Source organism: Hydra vulgaris, chromosome 11 (assembly GCF_038396675.1).
Source record: "Hydra vulgaris chromosome 11, alternate assembly HydraT2T_AEP".
Taxonomy (NCBI): domain Eukaryota; kingdom Metazoa; phylum Cnidaria; class Hydrozoa; order Anthoathecata; family Hydridae; genus Hydra; species Hydra vulgaris.
In genome coordinates this window covers 51,767,227-51,785,497 of record NC_088930.1, presented here as the reverse complement: position 1 = coordinate 51,785,497, position 18,271 = coordinate 51,767,227, and the positions used below count along the sequence as shown (strand labels likewise).

The window sequence follows — 18,271 nt, the reverse complement described above, 5'->3', positions numbered from 1 at the left end:
TTTTTTTAGTGGTTCTCCATTATTAACAAAATTTGTGTTTGTAGTTGCTTTCTTTAAAGCTAAATGAGTTAATTTTAATTAATTTACAAAAACTAAACTATTGTATATTATCAACGATAAATGTTTTTAAATTAAAAAAATTAACCTCGCTGGCAACTAACCCTGATCTCCCCTATTATTTTTTTAGTTAAAAAATATTTTATGACAATCATCAAAAACCTGAAATTTCAAGTATTAAAACTCTTTAGTTTTTATGTACATTTATAAATATATTTATAATTATTATTATTTACAATTTAATTTTCATAATTATATCAAAGCATTTCGTAATATTAAAAATAAAAAATATATAAAATATATCGTCAAGAAGAATTTTTTAATGCATAATTATTTTTAGAATAATTATAGCAACATTAGTACATTCATTAGAACTGAAGCTCTTTTTACTCTTGAATTTCATTTCTCTATAACGGAAAATTGATTAATTTGCCGAACATAAAGTTTGTCAATGCAAATTACTACCTTCTGTCAAATCTAGCTAACGCACCTAACGTATCTAACGTATTTACAAACTACTATTCTTATTGTGTAAAAAAAAGACATTAATGAGGCAAGTACGGCTTCAGACAATCTGCAATTATATTTGCCATTTTAGTATAACCTTCTGGAGTCATATGTAAATGGTCATCCCATAATTTTGATTCTTGTTCAGGTCCTAATGCATGGCGTGGCATTTTTTTATCTATGTCGCATAACACAGTTTTGCCATTACTGTTTTGTGCAAATTTTCGAAGGGATTCGTTTATTTTCTGTCTCATTTTTAATAAAGGTTTATAATCGGGCCAGGCTTCAATAGAGTTTTCGGGAACGGTGAGTAACAGTGTGTGAGCACCACTGTTATATGCTATCTGATGAAGCTTCTCAATGTCTTTAGTAATTCTTGGTTGCCATACGTTTTCAAGTTGACTCATAAATTCTTGATCATCCGCAAAATTTTTGACATGAAGAATATCATTAGTTCCTCCAAGAATAATTACCCAATCATATTCATAAGTTGCATTACCCAAAACTAATGGTAGACGGCTTACCATTTGCTTGTGAGTCATTTCGCCAACTATTCCTTTAGCTTCAGTATAAACTGGAATACTCGATTTAACATTTAAAATTTTTTGAAGTGGTGTGCAATAAGGGAAAAATCCCTTGCCGTGGTTATTATAACCAGCCGTTAAGCTATCGCCAAAGCATAATATTCGAATGCGCTTTGGATCGTGGAGCGCAATTACGTGCGGATGAACTGTTGTTGTTCGGTGAGGCGATACAAACGGTGCTTTTGTGGGAACTTTACCTCTTTTTTCTTCAAAGATATCTTTAGATATTCCTAAAGCTTTCAAGCCTTTAATTATCATATTTAGATTTTCCATATTCGTTGGATGTACCTTAGCAATATTGTGGGTAGAACTCTGTGTTGTTTTTGGTTTAAATGGAGAACCTGTTTGTTTTTTAGAAGGAAACACAGTTGGCTTTTTTGATATTTTTACGTGATTGGTCTGGAAAGGGTGTAAAGTTTTTAAATATTTTATTTTAGGAGTTGTATGATGTATAGTTCTAACAGGGTTAATTGTAGGCGTTTTTTTTATTGGTATAGTTGTTGGAAGGAGAACAATTGGTGGCGTTGATGTTGTTTTAACTGTATAATTTGCAGATACGGATTTAACTACTGCAGGCAGAATTTTTGCAACAATGCTTTCAATGTTTAAGCTCTCCAGTTTTTGCTGTTTCATTATGTCAACGTTGTCAATTTCAGCACCCAGCATTCCATTTGTTCCTAATGGTCGTGGAATGCCATCTTTTTTAAAGACATTACCATTTTGGTGGCTGAATTTTTTTTTGTAATTTTCTTTTTTCCTTCGATAATGTATGTGACTTCTTGAATACTTTTCTTCTCCGCTTTCATCTATATTTGAAAGTAAAATAAAAAAACTTTATGTGAGTATACATATATTATATAAATATATATTATATAAATGTATATAGTATACATATATTTATATAAATTTATGTATATATATATATATACATATATATATATATATATTTATATATATATATATATATATATATATATATATATATATATATATATATATATATATATATATATATATATATATATATATATATATATATATATATATATATATATATATATATTAAGGTGGTTCTAAAAACAACTTTTTCTGAAAATGACTGCTGGCACCCCCTGAATATGTTGTATATAATTAAAAATACGCTGTATTTAAGAAATTTTTGAATAAAAAATATTTTAAGGGGTTGCTACCGACCCTCGAACATTATATAGGTCCCTAATATTATTAAAAAAAAAGTTTTTCAAAATGATGTCATGTTGGGTCTCAAATGAAAGGAAATTATATAAAAATTTTAAAAATATTAATCATTTTATAATTAAATTTTTATTTTAGATTTTAGTAAACAAAAAGTTACGTTTTTTAACTAAAAATAAAAAATAGGGAATTTAACAACATTTTTTGATTATAATTTTTTTTATCTATGTTTTTTTATAAAATGAATATTATTTTTGAAATTTGTCCAAGTTGTTAATTAAAATAAAACTTGTTTATTTATAATTGTATATAAATTGATTCAAAAGGTTTGTTTCATAACTTTATTACAAAATGACATCATAAAACTAGTTTTTATAACTTTTGATATTAAATTTCTAGTAATGCGGTGTGCAACTATTGCAATGTGTTGTTTGGATGTTAAGTTTGTGATACTGTGATGTGTTATTGGGAAGTTGAACTTGTTGTATTGCAATGTATTGATAGGAATGTATATAGTGACCGAACTTATGAGATTGTATTGAAAGTTCGGTCAAACTAGGTGTTCTCATGTAAAATAAAATATCGAGTGCAAGTTTTTATTTTTATTATTTTATTTTTACAACCTAAGTAAACAATATAGTTGTCTGTATAATTCAGAAAAAAAAATCAAAAACGTTAATTTATCCCTATTATATAAAAAATAAATGTTTAAAGCTTAAGTAACCGAACTTTGGAGATTTTATGGTATCGTTACGTTTTTTATGTTTTTAAAACCTTTTTTTTTTTTAACTATATTGGTTTTGCTTTTTATTAATTAATTTTAAAGATATATATACAAGAAAGAAAAAAACTAAATATATGACCGTACAACGAAGTGGACTTCTCACTAAGCACCTTTTTTGCAAATAAAAAGTAAAATGTTAACTTATTTTAAAATGATCTTTATTAAATAAAGAAAAAAAATTGAACTTTTTTTCATGACTTTAAATTCAGCATCGTTCAATTTTTTTTTATTTTTAGGTGCCCCAAGAAGTCCTTACAATCTTATCACAGAGCACCGTGGAAGAGCATTTAATAGGAGTTTCACGCTTCCTTCCCAACCGATGTCGCAAAACTTGCCCAGAGGTGGGGTTTGAACCACAGATCTATCGTTCTTAGGCAAGTGCGCTACCATTGAGCCACGGTTGCTTTATAACTTTTTTGAATTAAATTTCTAAATTTTATTTTATGGTATTTGATGGTTCTAGAAAATAATCCACCTGGAAAAAATTCCCATGAAATATTCCCCTGAGAAAAATCCTCCCAAGAAAAAATCTCCCTGAAGAAATCCCTTCAAAAGAAAAATCCTCACAAAAAAGACTTTTTCCTACAGCTAACTTTGACGCAACACACATCTTTGTACATTAGATTTGTATCTTTATTGTTTTCTCATTTAAATTAATTTTTACATATACTCCCCCGTTTCTTAATTTAAAGTTAATTCTTAATTCACAAAATATTTTACTGGATAATTTAAGTTAATTAGTATTACAAATATTTAACACTTTAAACATTACAGCTATTTTCATACTAGACTTTTTAACTAATCGGTGAGACCGCCAACCCAAGCCATAGCCCTTAGCTTATATATGAACATTGTACGTCTCTATTTAGTTAGTCAATATATGGACACACAACTGCGCCAGTCCCTATTTTAGTCAGTCGATATGTTAACACTCCACTGCGCCTGTCCCTATTTTAGTCAGTCAATAAATGGTCATTACATTACGCCGTCCCTTTTAAGGTCAGTCGATATATGGACACTAGGGTTATGACTTTTTTCAACCCCATGCTGCTGTACTGTAGTTTGATGAACTTTTACCTAAAAAATACGAAATTAACTATTATTTGCATATCTTTAGAAAAAAGTTTACCCCACCGTTGTAAAATCGATTTTGACATAAAATCGATTTTTCAATGTCGGGGTGAGCTTTTTTCAAAAGATATGCATATAATAGATCGTTTCGTGTTTTTTAGGTAAAAGTTCATCAAACTACAGTACAGGACCATAGGGTTAAAAAAAATTCATAATCCTAATGGACATATTATCGCGTCTTTTTATAATAAATATTAAGTTTATAAAATGTATCAAAATTTGTATAAAATTTTTATTTAGGAGGAGGATTTTTTCCGGTAGGAAATTTTTCTAAAGAGGATTTTTTTATGGGAATTAGTTCGGAGAGATTTTTCCCGGAAGATTTTTTATTGATTAACCTTTTACTTAATAAAAGGTTAACCAATAATTTAACTCTTTTTTCAAACTTAATTTTAAAAAGTTGTTTGAACTTACCGCTATCGTCTCCGCTTTCACCTACATTATATGAAGGTAGTACTTTCTTTTGATCATATTTATTATGTCTATGAATCTTCGTATGCTGATGATTATAAAATTGATCCTTCCTCTTCCTAAGATGCTTCGATTGATGATTAACTCTATTGTGTTCAAAATCTTTTTTACCCTCTTCTTTGCGTTTCATGACACTCTTTTTTTTATGTTTATCATCACCATGTTTTTCATAATTGACGTCATCATAATCTTTGTATTTGGCACTATCATATTTTCCTTGTTTGATGTTATATTCATGATGGTGTTTCAATAATTTTAGCTTATTTTTTTCGTGATAATGTGTGTTAAAGTTGTGATTACTTTTTACTTTAAGTAGTTTGTGCTTATGAACCTTATGAGAATGTCTTAAATTGTGTTTTCCTTTTTGTTTCTGTCTGTTATTAAAATATGTGTCCTCATCTTCTGAATGATCCTCTTCTTCATTTTTAATTTTATGATTTATGTTGTGAGTGGTATCATACTCTGATTCTTCTATATCATTTTCAGTTTTGTCAACGTTATTTTCGTATTTAGAATTTGATTTGTGATTTAATTTATACTTACGATTTGAATCATACTCGTAATTCAAGTCATAAGCGTGATTTGGGTTGTGTTTATGATTTAAATTTTTGCTCGAGAATTTTTTTAATGTCTTTTGTGGGTAAACATTTGTTTTTCCTTTGAACCTACTCATAATCATGTTTCCTTCTTCATCTTCTCCTTTTGTGTAATAATCATCGTTACCACTGTAATCATCTGATATTTTTTGTTCATCTAAGATCTTTTGTTCGTTCAATTGATATTCATTTGGCTCCATTGCGTTATTTAAAACTTGACTTATTTCATGCTTAGCAAAATTTCCAATTTTTCTGTAACCTGCTCTCTCATTAATATTTCCCTCAGATATTTTTTGAAATTCTTCATCAAAGTTATCATAATCAGTTTTTTTGTCATCTTGATATTTTGAGGTTGGGGTTGAGGTTGGGTGTATTTCACTTATATCTTTTAGATGCACAGTTGTTGGTTCTACTTCTTTTAATACTGTATTTGAAATTAAATTATGATCTTCTACTAAAGTAGAATGGTTAGAACTAACATCTTCTAACTGTGGCATTTTTTGGTCAATTAGTTGAGGAACTGTATCTTTTTTAGCTGGATCATGATCATTGTGATCGTCATTATTTGATTTTATATTATTTATCTCCATAATATTTTTTATAGTATTAATAAGTTCATTTTCCTTCTGAGCTTTGGTTTCTTTTAGGATATTATTTTTAAATGTAGCCATGATTTTTACTAAATCTATAAGATCAGTCGTTGTTGTAATCTTATTAGGTGAAGAAGTGGTGGTGGAGGTGAAAGTGATTGGTGGAACACTTTTTTTCTCTTTTTTATTAAGTGTTTCTCTTTCATGCTTCGATTTTTTTTTGCCATTGGATGTAATTTTATTAACTTTATTCGTTAGAATATTTTTTACTTTTGCTGTTGAATGTACTTTATTTGTTAATACTTTTTTCACTTCAATATTTAAAACTACTTTTTTTGCCGGAGGAGGTGTGATTTTTTTAGTGGTTTGTGTGTACTGAAAACTTAACCAATCTTTACCCTAAAATAAATTTTTATATTATTCAAAATTTTTTATTATATTATAAATTTTATATTATTCAAACAAAGACACAGCTATATATATATATATATATATATATATATATATATATATATATATATATATATATATATATATATATATATATATATATATATATATATATATATACAATAAAATTGTTTATATTACTAAAAGTGGTGTAAAATAATAACAATACATAAATTTTTAAAATGCAGTCCGCCAAAATATTTTTTTATATAGCTTTTTGACCATATTTCATTAAAAAATTGTTATTGTTTTATTAAATTGCAAGGAGTGGTGTTATGTTAATGCAGGATTCTCATCAAACATACAGTTGTTGATGTGGAAGGTTTTATTCACTAAAAGCTTTAAATAAAAACGCAAACTTATTTGCTTTATTTTACTTCGGTTAAATGAAACCAAATCACAAACTTTTATTAGTAAATACAGTTTTCTAGGCTATTATTCAGTGAACATTTTTATTAAACAAAGTTGTGGAAATTATTATTATTATGGAAATTGTTATATTGTGGAAATGAATGTGTTATATAAATAATTTATTACTATTGTAAACATATAATTCAATAATTACTATTATAGAATTATACGTTGTTATTTTTTTTATAACAAACTTGTTTATGAGAAACTATTACTAGAAGCTTAAAAATCTAACAAAAATTTTAGTACTAAGTTACTTTTCAATTAGAAAATTGTTTTATTAAGAGTTTAAGGAATATTTTTCAATTTTTTACCTGCAAATCGCATTAACATAACACGAAGTTCAAAAGCATTCTACAACGGAGAACAATAGTTTAAATTAGTATTTAACTTGCACGTGCACTTGAATGAGATTCCATTCGATTGTGGTATTTAATGGAATTCCATTCGATTGCAAATGAAAAAATGTAACAAACTTTTGAAACTCCTTTAAAACTTTTAGTACTATATTAGTAAAAAAAACTCTTAAAAAATAAAAATCTTTAGTACCATTTGCTTTTTTTAAATGTGTATTTTATAGAAATAATTGTATTCGGGAAATAATTATGTAAATGATTTTAGAAATGATTCTGGAAATAATTATGGAAATTATTATAGAAATGCTTATAAAAATGTGGTTACCTCTTCCCCACTAGCACTACCACTTCCACTTTCTTCTTTTTCGTCCTTTATTTCTTTGAGTTCTTTATTTGTAACTTTGTGTTGCACCTTATTTGTCAAGCCTTCCTCTTTACACGCATTAATTGAGAATACCTTCTTACCGCCTTTTCTTTCCTGCTTTATTGATAAGCGACCAGTATTCAACTCATAATTTATATCGGTGCATTTAATTTTATTAAAGCTTCCGTGCTTTCTTTCACATGTTCTTATCGTATAGAAAATAATGTCTTTTTTTTTCAAAGGGCCTTTTATAATTTTTACCACAGTGCCATATTTGAAGGTTTTTATTATAATGCAGTTTTTTACTTTAAAAGTTTCGATTTTTTTATTTGGCTGTTTATATTTATCTATCTCCTTCAATTTTTGAGTTATTCGTGACAGTAACATTGATCTATCAAAACGATGAAATGGTTTATTAATTTCATGCTTTTTTTTAGAATTGTTTTTGAATACAAATTTATAGGCGTCTTCAGTTTTCTCTTTTCCTTTAATTTTGTTTATTAGGCCTGATTTTTTGTCTTGATGTATCAATTTCTTTTTTCGAATGTTTGTTTTATGTCGAGTTCTCTTTCTCTTTTTGTCATTTGCATTTTTTGGTAAAACTGCTGGTTTACTATGAAAAATAAATGGTTTTGACAATCGAGTTGTGTGCGATTGATGATTTTTATTATTTGCGTGTAGTTGTTTTTTTAAAGCTTTTATTTTTTGCAAATACGATAATTTTTTAGTTGGTCTGTCAAAAATATTGCTTGGTTTCATCTTTTGTTTTAATGCGGGTGTTTCATCTTTGTTGTTTTGCTTCTCAAAATCATAATCGTTGTCTTCATTTTTGTCTTTGATGTTATCTTCATCATTATCATCATGATCTTTACTGTAATCGTTATCATCACGATCGTTATTTTTGTCTTTGATGTTATCTTCATCATTATCATCATGTTCCTTGCTATAATCGTTATTTTTTTTATAGATATTATTACTGTCACCGAATTCTTTTTTAAGATGCGTTTTACGTTTTTTAATATCATTACTGTCACTATCAACGTTCCCGTCATTATTTTCTTCACCATCATCATAATCGTTATCTTCATTGATTTTACTTTTTAGTTCTTGGAAGTTTTCTTTTCCATCTTCACTATTCTCTCCCGTGTCTTTTGATAATGTATGTTGAGTTTTTTTATCATCATTACTGTTATCTTTATCTCTTAATAGTTCAAGGTCGATTTTTGCTTCGCCGCCGTTGTTATTGTTGTCATTGTTATCTTTTGATTGTTTATGATGATTATTTTCAAAATTATTCAGAGCTTCGAGCAAGTCTTTTTGCTGGCCATTAGTAATATGTTGAGGTTCTTTATTCATTTTTCGGTGTCGGTGAAAAAGGTCTAAAAGTGAATACCGACGTCGTGTGGGTTTTTCTTCTAAAAATGTTGAAGCATACTTTTTTCCGTCAGAATCAAGTATTTCATCTGATAATCTGTTTTCTTCTGTTTCAGCTGAATAACTTTGAGTTGGAGTTTTTTCTAAAGATTCATAACTTTGTCCTACTTGATCTTCTATTAGGTTTAATTTATTGTTATTGTTTACATTTTGATCTAGCAACTCACGAGGAAGATCAAATTGACTTTTTTCACTATTTTCGTGTTTTCCGAAAGCTTCGTCTAAAATACCATGCTTTTGAGTTTCGATTAAACCATCATTTTTATAGTGATAATTGTCTACATTTTTTAAATCATTTGCGCTAATAAAACTGTGATGATCCTGATCCCAAAGAAGTTTTTCCGGATAATTTAATTTGATATCAAGCATATTTAACGGTGAAATAGAAGCATCTGGGTGTAGAAAATTAGTTTTATCTGCTGATGGAGTTGTTTGAAGTGGAGTTGTTGAAGTTGTTGTTGATGTTGTTGTCGTTTGACGCTTTGTAGATGTCGGTTTTTCAGTTGTTGTAGTTGTGTGCTGGAGTAAAATAAATGAAGAAGACTTTTTCTCTTTATTTTCATATTTCTTTTTTTTATTTTTTTTTCTCGGTTTAAGCTTGTGTTTACGTTCTCGTTTTTTTTTACTTGATAGATTAATACGATGATGTTGACGATGACGATCTCTTTGACGTTTATCAGCGTTTTGGTTGTCATCAAAGTTATCATGAGTCGGTTTGATTGTTGCATTGGTTAAATTTATGTTTATAGATATTCTATTATGCTTTGCCGATATTAAGTTATCAATGTCATCTTCGTTATCATCGTGAATTGGTGTTGGTTCCATATTATCATGTATAGCTGTAGGAACCATTTTTATTCTATTAAGTCTTAAAAAGTTTGGCTTTACTTCTTCAGGGTTTGGGTTACGATACAAGTTTTCAATTGAATCAAACGGCGGTCTTGATGGATACGGATCTTTTTGAACATAATGTTTTAGATAATTTTTGCCTTCATTAACTTCAATGATATCAGATGTATCTAGATCGTTATAATTTCTACTTGGAGAAAGCTGTCCTATGTAAGACGAGAACAAACTAGCAGTTAAAGGTTTTATTGTTGTGTAGACCTCATCTAAATAATCAATTGGTTTTAAATAAGAAAATTCAGAAACTTGGCTAGAAGGAATTTCATTTCTTTTAAAAGAGCTTTCGGTAGTGTAAACCCAGTTAAAGCCATTCCAAATAGGATTTTGATTATATATTGGCATTGCAGTCTTTGTGTCAAAAACTGGCTTTTTTGACCAAATCCATGTTTGACCGTTCCACACAGGGTATTGTAAAAAGTTGCTAAATGTTGATTGATACATCGGAGGTTTAATTGTAATTAATGTTTTTAATGTTGGAACCTTTATTGTTGATGTTTCCATGGTTGTTGTTGCTAAGGTTGTAGATGATGTAGTAGATTTGGTAAAAGGAGGTTTTTCCGTTGTAGTCCTTTTTGTAGTTGGTTTGATCTTTGTTGTTGTTGATGTTGGTAGTGGTTTTGGAGTAGGTGGTGTTGTTGTTTGCTTTGTTGTTGCTTCTGTTGTTGTTGTTGTTGTCGTTGTTGTTGTTGCTGTAGTTGTCGTTGTTGATGATACTAGCGATGGTGCGGTAGCTGGTTTTAATACTACTGTTTGTTCTTTTGATATATTAAGTATTTGAACTTTAGGAATTATTGTTTTTTTTGTTTGAGAAAAATTTTTATCAACATTTTTGACATCTTCGTTTTTAACAATACTTGAAATATTCATTATTAATTGAGGCAATTCATTTATATATCCTGGAAACGGTCGAAATTGATCGAACTTTGAAGCATAAAAATTTTTTAATTGATTATTTGATTCATTATTATGTTTATGTTTATGAACCTGATGTTTTGGTTTTGGCACATTAAAAACTGTCACGACTTTATAGAGCGTAAAAGCAAAAACCGCAACAAAAAAAATTACTAAAATGTATAAGGTTAGCGAGCAAAAACTATTGCAACAAATTAATCTGTAAAAGAACTCTCTTATTGAACTTTCTTCTTTCGAACTTTTTTCAAACGGTTTCTCATAGTATTGACTTCTTTGAAGTTTTGGTTGCAACGCAATATTTTTGTTAAAATCTTTATTTTCAACATTTTCACTTTGTACGTTTAAGTTATAAGAAGTCAAACTAGGACTTGCAGAAAAAGTTGTTTTGTATTGATGCTCTTTAGTTTTTGAATCTTCCAATAATTGATTATAATCACCTACATATACACTTGGATTATCTCTTACTGATTCTTTATTTACCTTTGACTGGTGTGTAATATTTAGTCGACTCTGCAAATGTGATCGGTTGAGAAGCTCTTGTTTCTTTTTAAGAACTTGACGTTTTTTTTCAAGAAAATCAAGATTTACCTCACTAGGTTGAGGAGCAATAGAACGATCGTCGGCTTGTTGGTGACAAAGCTCAGCTTTTTTTGCAAGCTCGTCTCGTTCTGCTTTTGTTGCAAACTTCTTTTTACGTCCTTTTACATAAAGCGGGAGCTGAACAGGACCACTTTCAGAAAGATTTGGATTCTTTATTGACGGATGACCGCTCTCTGAAGTCGAGGTTAAATCCTTTGTCATCAACGGTCCGAAACATTTGTGACCTAAAAATGCGTAATTGTTTTTACATGGAAAATAATAATATTTTATGATATAGTTAAAATAATTATGCTAAATAATTATTTTCTCCATGGTTAAACATTTAACATTATTTTTGGTTTTTATTTAGTATAATTATTATTTTTTTTTTTTAATTTTATTAATAAAAATATTTATTGCATAGGACAATATTTGCAGTATTAGTTTAATATTGTATAATCATTTTATTTGATTTTAAAAAAAAATTATTTGATTGATTTGATTTAGAAAAATAAAACATTTGCTAACACAATTAAACTTTGGGTGACAGGAAAAGTGTCAAAAAATGAACTTCAGAATAGTGTCGAATATAAAGGCCTAATGTCGCAAAAAGAAGGAATAGTGTCGCAAATGAGTTTAATGAGCAGTGTCGAAAACAAAAAAAAGGAATAGTGTCGCAAATAATTAATTTCAGCAATTGCTTATTCGTTTTGCTTATCTGCTGCATACGGCTTTTACAGAAAAAAAAGAAAAAAACAAAGAATAATGAAAGAAAAGATTTCTACCAAACCCCAAACCCTCAGTCGATGAGCGGCACTCCTTTGCGACAGCAGGCAATAAGATAGTTAGCGTATGTACTGAAATCCTTTAGAACATTATTTCCTTTTTCTATTTTCAACACTATTCATTAAATTCACTTGCGGCACTATTCCCTTTTTTTGTTTTCGGCACTATTAATTTAACTCCTTTGCGACATTATTCCTTTTTTTTATTTTCGACACTATTCATTAAATTGATTTGCGACATAATTCCTTATTCTTTTATTCGATAACCAATAATGCGACACTATTACTTTTTTACATTTTCGACAATCAAATTTGTGACAATAAAAATTTGCGACAATAAACATTTTGCGACACTATTCCGCCACATCTAAACTTTCTCATGAATTAAATTGGAATGATGTTTAATTTTGGAATTTGCATTAAACAAAACTTTTATTTTCTTTACTTAATTTTCAGTCTCAATGAAGCTTGTATATATTAAGAAATAAAAAATAAAGCACAAACACTAATTAAAAATAATACTTGGATGGATAAAATATTTATTAAATTTTTTAAAAGCAATTAAAAATGTACAAAAATTCTTCAAAAAACTAAAATTGCAAAGGAAAATATACAAACTTTTTAAACAATTTTTATGAAAATCTTTTCCAAGTAATAAAAAGAACTACAATAAAAAATTAAATGCAGATTTGATATAAAAACAAACATCCGCAATCAATGACGTAAGATATTGGGCAGATGTTAAAGACTTAACTAATTACATAATTAATCGAAAAAAAGGTTTAAATATCACTAGTTTAGATATATTCTGTTCTTATAAAATACAACAAAACTTTTGTTCTAAATAGCGAAAGCGAAGAATATTTCCTATTATACATCTGAACGTAAATTATATAGTTTTTTAAAATAATAGTTGGTCCAACATCCAACTAATAATTTGGTAATGAACTTCATGAAAACTATGATAATTATACAAATGGTTGTAGATTTCATGTTTTATTCCAAAACTTTTTTGTAAAGGTCAATCGAAAGTAGCTACTTTAAAATAATTGTCAAAATATTCAAAATGTTTATGGCAAGTAGCAAAGGGAGTGATCACACAACTGCCTTACTCAATTTCAAAATTGCCTTCTTTAAAAAGCGTAACGTATTTTCTAATTTACATAATTAAAATAGTACTAATCAAAAAAACTATCTAATAACTGTTGTTCTAAAAAATGTGACTCTTACTTACCATTTAACACGATTAAACAATTTGTTTGAATAACTTCATTATTTAAAAATAATAACTATTAATTTATCTATTAATTTGCTTTACAAATAAATGAAAGCAAATGATATTATGAGTTAGGAAGTAATTATAAAAAAATATATTTAAAACGTTATCAATGTAGTTAATAATAGTGTATGATCCTTAGTAAGATTTGTAAGATCCTTCGCTTAATAAATGAGCCCAATATAAGAGTAATATACGCCAGGCTTGTCTCAATTTCATATTGAACCAATAAAGACATTCGAGAACGTTCAAAAGGGTTTCACAAAAAAACTTGGGTATAAGCAGTTTAACCTACTACAGCTGATTTCGGTTGCCTGATTTTTAGTCCCTTAAGAAAAACGCTATCAAAATATGACTTATCAACTTGCTCCGAAATTCTTCATAACTTGGTCTCAATTGATAAATCTGTGTTTATTGAAAACAGAAACAACTCGTGAGGTCATAAATTTAAACTGCGCAAACAACAATTTCGCCTAGATATTCGCAAACAAGATTTCTCTTACCAAGTTGTTAACATTTGGAATCAAATGTTAATGCTATCAAAATCAACATCTTATGAAAAAAATTAACTCAAACATTTTTAAAAAATTTATTTGTGTTAACTGCATATCTTATTGATATTTCGTCAAATTTTTTGGGCAAGCTGTAAGTGTCCAAAAATATGAACATGCGCGTCCTTTAGAATATTTATCATATTTTTAATAAATACAATCTAATTGAACTTTTTTTATTATTATAATAATAATTATTATTACTTTTTTATTTTTTTATTTTTTTAACTTTAAAAAAGTCAGAAAAGTCAAATTCCGAAATAAAATACGAAAATTAAAACTTTTTTTAAAATTTTCATGTATTGAATAATAATTATTCACTATTTTCATTATAAGTACCTTTGGAAAACACGAAGAGATAGAAAACGTTGAATTTTCATTATTCGAAAAAGTGAAAGTGACTGCACTTTAGACTATGTTAAAAAGTAACAAATAAAAAGTTAGAACTTTCATACGGCAAGTGTCATCCAACGTCTTATGTCCGTCGAGATTTGTAAAAGTTTGGACAACCCTGATTTTTTTTTTCCCCAAATTATAAATACTCCTTATTTAATGAGTTTTTAACTATATTTTAAGAATAATTAGCTAAGTAGTAAAAATATTTTTGAACAAAAAGAGTATTTTTAGAATAAGCTAATAATTGTAATAATAATAATAATTGTATCCATAAAACATACTTCAATGGTAAATTTCAACAGTTCAATATAAAAGTTAAATATAAAAATTCAATGGACAATAGTAAAATTATTTTTTAATTTTGATCATGTATATTCCAAGTGACAAAATGATGAATCTATATACTTAAATAAGGACTTACATTACGTAATTGCGTTTCTTTTAGATATTTCCATCAAATCCTTTAATTTTATGAACAAAACATTCCGTAAACATTTCCAATGTCTTTAAACTTAACAAACGCTATACTTCTAGCGCCCATATCTTCCAAGCGCAACATGCGTTTGTGCCCAACATGCGCTTTAGAGAAAATGCTAATCTGATGCCGAGTTTGTTGTCGCTTTCAAACTACAGACGCTTTAAAATTTTTAAGTTTAAGAAAAGATTTTCAGTTTAAATTTTATATTATTCTCAGTACTTTATTCAAAAAACAGTCGGAGGTCAGAATTGACAACATCAAAAAGCTTTCTACGTCTTTTATAAATAATATTTTTTCTAATAAAATTAGTTTATTAAGTTGCAGAAAAATGTGTGGTGAATGATATTTTTTATATAATTTTATATAAAAATATATATATATATATATATATATATATATATATATATATATATATATATATATATATATATATATATATATATATATATATATATATATATATATATATATATATAGCTGATAGACTAGTGAAACTATATAGATGATAGACCAAAAAAATATTTATGGCACAGACAAAAGCACTAAAGATGTAGTTATAAGCTTAACCAAGTTGTTGCTTAAGCAATTTTATGAAATTTATCTAATATATTTTAATTGATTTCAAGTTTATAGAAAAAATATCTAATTTTGGTGAATTGGAGCAGTGTGGATAGTTTTTAAGCTGCTCAAAATTCAGAAAAGAAGCATTTGAGTGGATCATTTTTTGTACTTGGAAGAATGTCTTGGTAAATTTCTGCGTCCTACAAAATAAGGGAATAGATTGTGCGGCTGTGGCGCAGTGGTTAGAGCGCTTGCTTTATAAGCAGGAGATCCAGGTTCGAAACGAGCTCAAGACAAATTTTCGCGTCACGGTAAGGAAGGAGGCGTTAACTTTCTGGTTAAATGCACTTCCGCGGTGCTCTGTGACAAGACCGTTAGGACTTCTTGGGGCACCTAAATTAAAATTAAAAAAAAAGAGTTCCACTTTTTTTTTTCTCACGTTAAAAGAAAATCTCTATTCAGCTATTCTCAAATATTAGAACGATCGAATCAACCAAATCTTGAGCGTAGAGATGTTTTGAAACTTAATGTAAACTCTAGGGAATAGTGACAACTCTAATTATTTCAATAATGCTATTATCATAGACAGTGGTATCTGTACCAACTTTTTTTAGTATTGAAAATATACTGCATTTGAATTTTATTTTAGTTTCATTCCAAATAATGATGTAACATTGTTATATTTCTATATTGATGAATGGAAACCCTTTCCTTAGTTGCTTAGTTTACGTCTTCTCGGGTAATCATTTACTATTGGCCTCTTATGCAAACCTTAATTACAATTGATTGCAAAGTTAGCATCTGTTAAGACGTTCTCTCTATACTGTACTCGCTGTTTTCTTACTCCTATCTCCGTCCTCTACCTCTATAAAACTCTTATTTGTCCCTTTATGGAATCTTCTTACTCCCGACTCAACCCTCTAACAAAACAAAACTCTTAATCGTCTCTGTGCTCATACTTGAGCTGGTTCTTCTGATGATTCCTTTTCTCTTCTAGGTCAAAAAAAGTAATGTTATTGCAATTAAACCTGTTCTAGCTGTTAAGCTTGAGCCTCTGTGCCATTGTCCTTTTCTTTTGTCCTTTTCTTTTGTCCTTTTCTTTTGTCCTTTTCTTTTGTCCTTTTCTTTTCTACAAACACTGCCATGTCACTGCTCAAAAAGTAATCCTTTTTTATTTAAATTTTTTTGTATTCTGTGAACTCATTTTGAGAATAACTAGGATCAAATTTTTTGTGTGTGGTTTGTGCGTAGTGTGAATTGAATTCATATTTTTAATAAAAATAATTCTAGTGGTCTTGAAGAAGGTATCAAGAAAGTTGGTATTCAGCAGAAAAACTCTTATTTGCCTAAAGACACATTAGACTTATAACAAAAGTTCTAACGATGTGCTAAACAAACAGTAAAAGTTGATGAAGGCTTGCCTTGGTATATAAACTCTGAAAAAATTATATTTTATTTTATCTTATATAAAGATGTAAAAAAAAAATTAGTTACAAACTACAACACAAGTAATACATTAGTAATCATAAAGACAAAATAGTTAAAATATTTTGGGTAACTGAGTTTATTGGCAGCAGGGGCAAGTTAACAAAATGCGTTTAAATTTGATAAGAAATTAATCTTCGTGAATGATCATTTATTTATTTATTTTCTACAACTTGCGCCAAATTACCTTACATAAACAAACAGTTGAACCATTAAAATATATCTCTTTTCACATAATACTTGCCATTTTATCTCCCCAATTAAGGATCTAAACTTTGATTAAACATGTCTTCATACACTTGACAACATGATGAACGTAATTTGCATAACGGTTTTAATGTTGCTTTACCACCAGTGTTTAATACAGACTTGTTTGCTCAATTCAATAGCATTGCACAAATTAATAGCAACTTAAAAAAATAGAAACCTCAAGTATTTCTTTTTTTTTTTATTTATTCGTCATTTAAAAAAAGCAAAACTTATGATAACTTTTCTTTTTTTACAAAATATAGAAAATAAAAATTTTGACTTGAACTGGTAGAAGATCTTTTTATGTGTTGAAGTTATAGTTTTTATATTAGGGGCAAGTTGGCTCGGTTTTTACTCTATGAGCTCTGTAGCCCTAACAGTACATTTTTTTAAAAACATTAAAGTGTAGTCTTAAAGAGTATGGATTAGGACATCTTATAAAATTTGCATTCATTTACAAAAATAATTCTTAGGGCCTTTCTGGGCCCTCCTCAAAAAAAAAAAAAATTTGCGCCAACTTACCCCACCACGGGGTAAGTTGGCGAAAACTATAAAAATGATTATTAATGCACTATTAAGTGCAAAGTTGATATTGAAAAACCAGCTTATTTAGATAAAGCTTTTGGGCAAACAAAGTTACTCATTGAGTATTTGTTAAATAAAAAAGTTTAAAAGCAGTTAAAAATTTTATTTTTATTTGGCAAATAATGATGTTACTTAAACATCTCCATAAACGGCATAAAAACTTGAAGTTTACTAAGGAAAAAGGGCAAGATTGTTGCATTCTAAGTTGTATATTTAGATGTTCTTATAAAAAGCGTTTCGTATTACATCAGTTCATAACAAAAAAAAATTGCTGTTACAAATATGATACTTTCAGGGTTGTACAAACTCCAAGTTTAAGTATGTTTATGTCAATTGAATCAAAAAAATCGCGGCGAACGGAGCTTGGGAAAAAGTTTGCTCCAAACCCCCAACATTAGGGCAATGAGTTTTTAAAATAATAATTTACTTAATTATACTGAATTTGATTTTAAGGGCATGTTCTAAATTTCATATAATAAGTTTTTAATGTTAAAAAGTTATGACCATGTGAAATTTGCACCCTCCCGAAAATGAGTTGGCGTAAGTTCTGAATCAGGGTGAGAAAATAATGTTATTGCT

The 18,271-nt window shown here is 28.1% G+C and overlaps 1 protein-coding gene across 1 annotated transcript; it reads right to left on the bottom strand.

Moving 5' to 3' along the window:
- Positions 1–220: 220 nt before the first annotated feature.
- Positions 221–14,913, bottom strand: LOC100203986 (MATH and LRR domain-containing protein PFE0570w). Its single transcript, XM_065809165.1, has 4 exons — positions 14,756–14,913; positions 7,457–11,571; positions 4,672–6,313; positions 221–1,954 (listed from the first exon to the last, which is right to left on the bottom strand). Exons 2-4 carry the CDS (start codon positions 11,546–11,548, stop codon positions 603–605), a joined length of 7,086 nt encoding a protein of 2,361 aa, XP_065665237.1. The 5' UTR covers positions 11,549–11,571; positions 14,756–14,913; the 3' UTR covers positions 221–602.
- Positions 14,914–18,271: the final 3,358 nt, after the last annotated feature.